This window comes from Arachis ipaensis, chromosome B05 (genome assembly GCF_000816755.2).
Source record: "Arachis ipaensis cultivar K30076 chromosome B05, Araip1.1, whole genome shotgun sequence".
Lineage (NCBI taxonomy): Eukaryota > Viridiplantae > Streptophyta > Magnoliopsida > Fabales > Fabaceae > Arachis > Arachis ipaensis.
In genome coordinates this window covers 95,919,089-95,926,418 of record NC_029789.2, presented here as the reverse complement: position 1 = coordinate 95,926,418, position 7,330 = coordinate 95,919,089, and the positions used below count along the sequence as shown (strand labels likewise).

The 7,330-nt window shown below is 29.1% G+C and overlaps 2 protein-coding genes across 2 annotated transcripts in view; both read right to left on the bottom strand.

Moving 5' to 3' along the window:
* Nucleotides 1-2,081, bottom strand: part of LOC107640774 (putative pectinesterase 63) — a 6,424-nt gene extending 4,343 nt beyond the window's left edge. Inside the window, exons 1-2 of the mRNA XM_016344274.2 lie at nucleotides 1,488-2,081; nucleotides 858-1,064 (exon numbers count right to left, since the gene is read on the bottom strand). Of these exons, the coding sequence (XP_016199760.1) occupies nucleotides 858-1,064; nucleotides 1,488-1,997 (717 nt within the window). The 5' untranslated portion in view covers nucleotides 1,998-2,081. The remainder of the gene's footprint in view (nucleotides 1-857; nucleotides 1,065-1,487) is intronic.
* On the bottom strand, nucleotides 3,578-4,848 carry LOC107640775. Its single transcript, XM_016344275.1, has 3 exons — nucleotides 4,296-4,848; nucleotides 3,997-4,182; nucleotides 3,578-3,906 (listed from the first exon to the last, which is right to left on the bottom strand). Exons 1-3 carry the CDS (start codon nucleotides 4,846-4,848, stop codon nucleotides 3,578-3,580), a joined length of 1,068 nt encoding a protein of 355 aa, XP_016199761.1.

Here is a 7,330-nt window from a genome sequence, read left to right as displayed (position 1 = left end):
CTAAGTTTGGTGTCTTGCATGTTTTTCTTTTCTTAAAAATTTTCAAAAATAAGTTCTTGGTGTTCATCTTGACATTCATAGTGTTCTTGCATTCATCAGATGTTTTGATCCAAAATTTTCATGCATTGAGTCTTTTTCATGTTTTTCTCTTTCATCATCAAAAATTCAAAAAATCAAAAAAAAAATTATATCTTTCCCTTTTTCTTCTCATCAAATTTTTAATTTAAAAATTCTATCTTTTTCAAAATCTTTTTCAAAAATCAAATCCTTTTCATTTTTCTTATTTATTTTCGAAAATTTTAAAAAAATATATTTTTTAATAAAAACGTCAATGCGTTTTTTTAACTAACTAAAAAAACTTTAAACAAAAATGTTAGCGTCATTTTGTGTCTTTTAAAAAGTAAAAATTTTTTCTTAGAATAGAATAAAACTCACATAAAATCTAATAATCTAGTACATCTTTGACCAATATTAAAAAAAATTTAGCCTTATTTTTACATGTTTACTATTACTTCAATTTTAAATTATTGTTTTTTTTTTTTTTTCCTATAAAAATATTAATATATTAAAAATATTAGGAGATCATTAGAATTTATTATTTTCAATAATCATTTAGCCATCAACTCAATTTTTTTAGTTTAGTAATTTAACAACATATTTCATTCCATACTTTTTAAACATTGATAGCTATCTAATAGATAAAAACAATAAATTCTGATGACCTACTAGTATTTCTTTAAACATATTTTAACATTTTGTTGTTAAAAAAGTAAAACATTTTCTAAAGTAATTTCATGAAGGTGAATTCCCATTTTCATATAGAAAAACAGAGTTATTATAGTCATTATTATATTTACCAGGTACAATGACCTCCCGCTTCCGAAAATAAAATCGACGGTGCCTTGAACTAAGCAATTTTTGAAAAAATGCCTATGTCTATCGTCACAGATTGTGTCTTGGAATCCCAACACCTTGCAATTATAAAACGTTGCTTTGTCTCCTGAAATTCTCAATGCTACTGCTTGTGCTCCAGGCCTCTTTCCATCAGGTCTTGGTGCAGTATTCTGTGTATACAACCAATTTCACAAACAATAAAATGATCATCAAAACATAATAAGTAAATCACCTATAAAAAGGGTAAAATTGAAATGATTATAAGTGTTGGATATGTTTGGTTGGAGGGCAAAATTAGGACAAAAGCTTTTATAAATAAAACTAACTTTATGCATATAAAAGATGAAAATTTGTTATTTTTACCTATGAAAGTTTAGAATATTGTCAATATAAATCATCTTTCATAGGTAAAAACGAGTTCAGTTCGTTTATATTAAAATTTTTCAGTGTTTTTAAGTTTTATGGTTAAAAAAAAATATTTTACTCTAAATGAAATGTGTGTATGATGTAGATTCACACATTGAACTCGTGTACAAAATGTTTTTACCCAATCTAAACCAATGATACCCTAAATGCAGATTAAATATTCTAACCGAGATTTGGATGTTAGCAGCGACGAAATAATCAGATTCAACAATCAGCGTAGCACTGTCAACAGTGCCATATTGTTGTGCAGTGCCACCATAGGACAAGGTTGGTAAGTTCCCTCCAGGTGCGCCATAAAACGTGATGAAATTCTTGGTCCTTTCAATCTTGATCTTCTCATTGTAATTCCCAGCACCTATGGAGATTATCACCCGCTTGGCATTCCCGGAAGGGACGCTATTGACGGCGTCGGTGATGGTCTTGAAATCGCCGCTACCGTCTTGCATTACCTTAATGACTTTAGGACCTTGCTCGGCCGCCACAAGAGCAGGGTCCAAAGTGCTCTTTCTTTGTTCCAATGGACCCACATTTTGGTTGAACCATGATTCCAGTTGTCCCCTGTCAGTTGGAACTGGAGTCTTATCATCACACAGAACAACATTGGATGTTGTTAGGATTATTGTAACCATGACCATGAGAGACACCTTAGTGTTGGAGTTTCTTGGTTTTGTGGCCATTTTCCTCCTTATTTTAATTTTTTTTTTGGGAATTTTTTTTTATTTTGGATATGATTTTTATTTTTTATTTTTTTTTTTGGTTTGATAGTTGATTGATTGGCGATGCAATTTATAGGAAACGTTGAGCAAGAGAGATGCCTAATTTGTGACACTCTTTTTGGAGTGCAATGCATCTGATTCACCCATTTTTGGGTGATTAATAATTCAAGGATTCGAACTTTTAATTGGACGATGAGGAAATTGCATTGCAGTTTAGTTGGATGAGCATTCTTCATTCTAGTCGCACCAATTTGCAAGCCTTACATTGAAATTAGACTGGTTTAGTGATTCTGCACCATCAATGAATTAGGAAGCTAAGTGTATTAGTGCCTAATTTAGATTTTAGAGTATGTGATGTTGTTATCATATCTCTAAAATGAGCACAACAATTATGTGTTTATTGGATGCGCCATATTTATATAGACCATTAGATTTTATTAAATGAAAATCAAAGGCTAATATGAAAGAAGAATATTGATAGACTCTGATAAATACAAAATATCCTAGTACATAAATAAATACTTTAAATGACAATACTTTAAATGGCAACAGAATCTTTTATTCTTAAATAATTAAATAAAAAACATATAAATACAAAAATATGAATATTTTTTATTCAATAAAATTAATTATTATACAATAAATTTTTATAATATTAAAAAATTATATTAAAATAAAATTTTAAACTGTAACATAAAAATATAAAATAATTAAAATTTTATTTTATATTACTTGACAAATAATTAAATTATTATATTCAAAATTTATTAATTAACTAATTTTGTTAAAGATATTATTATATAAAATAATTTTTCATCAAAATATTTTGAAAATATAATTTATTTAAAATATTATATATAATACATAAAAATATTAATTTTTTATTTTTTTCAAATTTTTTTAGAAAAACAGAATAAAAATAGTATAATTCTAAATACATGCCTATCACATTATATATTTACTTATATTAGTAAGACTTCATCGATAATAGAATCGGTGTCAAATCTTTCAGCAATCTTCTTCTCAATGTAAATCAAAAGACAATTAGCAAGCAATTCATCTTCCATTTTGTTTCTGAGTCTATTCTTCACAATATTCATAGTTAAAAAAGATCTCTCAATTGTAGCAGTTGAAACAGGGAGAGTTAATATCAAGCGAATCAAATGATCAATCAAAGGATATCTTAAAGACTTTCCTGTCTTCGTTAATCCTTGACATAACTCTGAAATTGTGCACAAGTTAGTTAATTCAACATGATTAGGAACATCAAGTTCATAATGTTGAGCTTGCATTCTAATGTGAAATTTCTCTTGGTCACTGAAGTCACCTGGATAAAATCGTTCTACTAATTCACATACTTTGTTGACGCTGAAGAACTTATAATTATCTCTGAGATCTAAAGTTGAACTTAAAGTAAGCAATTCCACCATATTATCATTGAATCTTCCATTAATCTCTTGTAATTGTGTATCAATTACAGCCAGAAATAAATTAACACCGTAATGATGCTCTACTGAAATTTGATCAACAATTTTGCGAGTTCAGCCTCTTGTAGGAATATGCATTGCTTTCATATCAGGAACTTCAACTTCATGTTTCTCACAAAATAATATAACTTCTTTTATGAAAGCCTCCCAGCTTGATTCTCTCATTCTTTGGATTAAAGTCTTCGTAGTAGAAACCAGAGTTAAAGCATTCAATATGTCTTGATTTTTTCGTTGCAAAGCTTGACAAAGATCATGATTAACTTCCAAAATATTTCTCATCAAATACAAAATAAAGACAAATTCAAAGGATGTGATAGCATCATAAGCAGCACTAGCATCACCACGAGTGGAGAAATTACCTTCTTCGATGCTTTTTTCAAGAACTTCACAAGTAGCATCAAACATACATAACAAGCTACGTACAGAATTCAAATGAGACCCTCATCTAGTATCTCCAGCTCTTTGCAAAGTACCAATTTGGTTAAGTCCACTACCTATCACAATTTTATCATTGGCAATTAAGTTTGTAACATTATTTGCTTGAGCAACCCTTAACTGATCATGACGTTTAGGAGAAACAGTCACAACATTCACAATTAGTGTAAGTTTTGAAAAGAATTGATGAACATAACAAACTTCTTTGGCTGCAGAAACAAGTGCTGATTGTAATCGATGAGCAAGACAATGAATGTAATAAGCAAAAGGGCAATCTTTCAAAAATAGAGCTTGCAATCCATTCCATTCACCGCGCATATTACTAGCTCCATCGTACCTTGTCCCCTAAGATTTTGGACATCAAGATTATGACGAGAAAGAACTGATGAAATTTCTGTTTTCAATGTCAAAGAACATATATCAGAAACATGTATAAGATCAAAAAATCTTTCTTGAACCCAACCGTGCTTGTCTACAAATCTCAAAACCACAGACATTTGTTCTCGTTTTGATTCATCTCTTGCTTCATCAATAATTATACAAAATTTAGAATCACCAATTTCTTCTCGAATTGTTGCACGCACTTTTCTAGCAAAGATATGCAATATATCTTTTTGAACACCAGGAGATATATATTGAGCATTTCCAGGAGCATTTTCAAGGACAACATTATTAACATTCTGATTACAGGAAGTTAAAAGTTTAATTAATTCAATCAAATTTTCCCTATTCAAAGATCCAGAACTTTCATCATCGCCTTTAAATGCACATGCTTGAAATGCAAGCCATCGAATAGTATTAATAGATGTCTTCAACCTTAAACGGTTATTTGCAATAGTTTCATCACTATGCCTATCAAAAATTTTGTCTATATGCTTAGATTGAGCCATTAAATCATCACAATATTTCACACATAAATTATGGGGAGAATTAGGAATAGAACCCTCGTGACATACAAATGCACAATTTATCCCATTGTTTACTTTCTTCCAGTTACTAAATTCTAACTCTGAAAATGTATTTTTTCCATCATTGCGAGCAATATAATGTTTACCAAACAAGTAATAAGGCAAACAATAAGCAGCATCTTTTTCTAGTGAATATTATAACCAACTTGAAAATTTCTTAAACCAAGAAGATTGAAAATATCGACGGTGATTGTTATTACCAGAAGCTGGATAGCTAATATTTGTTGGTTGGTATGGCCCAGCTATTATGTATGCTCTACGAATCTTATCACGTTCATTGACATTATACTACCAAATTGGACGTCGCTTTCCTGGATCCCTTTCTAGTAAAGAGATATCAACATCTCTTTCTAATCTTGGTACTTTGGTTTCATGTTGATGTGTATTTTGAGTAAGATTAGAGAGCTCACTTACTTGACTTTCTTATGAAATAGGATTAGAGGGTTGACTTGTTTGATCTCCAACATTATCAGTAACTTTTCTCTTAAAAATTGCATCAATTTTACTTTGCTTTTTCATCATAAAATGTTCTAGTTTCTTTTTACCTGAAAAAAAAACTCAAATAATTATATACTTACATGAATAAACAAAGTCTAAGTATATTTTATTAATTAAACATCAATAATAATAATAATAATTTTTTCACTAAATCACTATCAATTTCATTAAAAAATAAAATAAAAAATAAGAGAGAATAAATCTTAAAAATAAGTAAAAAATTTGTCTATGTAAATACAAAAAAAAAATTATATTGTTTCATAATAAAACAATGTACTTTGTTAATTAATAATTTTATGTAATTATATAAAAGAAGTGAAAAATAAAATAAATACATTGCTTTAATTAATATGAATATGATTGAAATTTGAAAACTTCACTAGAGACTAAGCAATGGAAGTGACATGACCCAGTGAGGACGCTGCGTGACTTGTTAGAAAACAAAAGGATTAAGAAAGAATAGGAAACGTGAAGAGAGAAAATTAGTTTTACGGAGTTAAATCTCAATTTGGCCCCTGAAATTTAGCCCAATACTCAAAATGACCCCTATAATTTCGTTGGCCCCAATTAGAACCCCTAAATTTGTAATTGTGGCTCCAATTTGTCCCTGCAATCATCTCCATCACCAGAATGCTGATTTGATGCAATTGCATGACACAGTGGACACTACTTAAATGACGGCACATTAGTTTCGCGCCCAAACCTTTTGGAAATTACGTCGTTTCAGTCTTTTGTGGGTTAAAACTTTTTTTCTTTCCACTACGATGATCATAAGTTGCCAAACATCAAGAACACCGTTACACTAAGTGGTTTCCAAAGGGTTTGCGCGCGAAACCAATGCGCCGTCGTTTAAGTAATGTCCACCATGTTATGCAATTGCGCTAGATCAGCATTCAGGTGACGGAGATGATCGCAGGGACAAGCTGGAGCCACAATTGTAAATTTGGGGTTCTAATCGGGACCAATAAAATTGTGGAGATTATTCTGAGTATCAGGCCAAATTTTAAGGGCCAAATTGAGATTTAACTCTAGTTTTAGGGATTTAAAAAAATTTAATATTTTATTTGGGTTGGGTTGGACTTCTGACTAGTGACTACTATTTTTTTTTTAAAAAAAGCTGGGTCAGGCCTCTACTTACCCCCATGTATCTTGGTCAAGTTAGAGGTAAACCCCTTACTTTTAAAATGGTTATTTGATTGGAAAAAGAAATAAAAGATAAACCCTTCTTTTTCAAGCATATCTTCCAGTATGATTCTGTGTTGTTACTTCTAGTTTGCAAAACTGCTTCTGAAAGTAAAAATGAATATATTTGACCAATTCAAAGTTTAATTTGATTAATAATAATTACATAACCTAATAGTTTAGAATATCTTTATTGTAAACGCAGAAAGGAAGATTTTTTTTTGGCGTCGTTTCATATTTTCATAAATTATGTTAAAATTATATATGCTATTTTCATTTTTCAAAATTATTATATTATTAAAGTGAGGTTTACTTTATATTATTAATCTTATATATCCTTCCAAAATATATAAGCTTTAACACTACCATTTTTTTATATTTTTATATTCTAGTGACATTACCTAATTAATCTTATTTTTATTTTATTTCTTGTTAACACAACAAAAGTAAAATCTTATATACATAGAAAAGATAAGATTTTAAATTTTTTTAACAATATTGATGGTATAGATTAAAAATTAACACTCGTATAGGATTCAAAAATAAAAATTTTTGTAAAAAAAATGTAAAAGTCTACTTGATTTGTATTTTGATTTTATCGTTTTAGAATTTTATGATGAGGAATAAAAACGTAAAATAGAATTAAAAATTATATTTTCTGTTTATTGTTTTAGAAAAATATTACTAAAGAACAGAAAACACTTTAAATAAAAATGCAAACAAA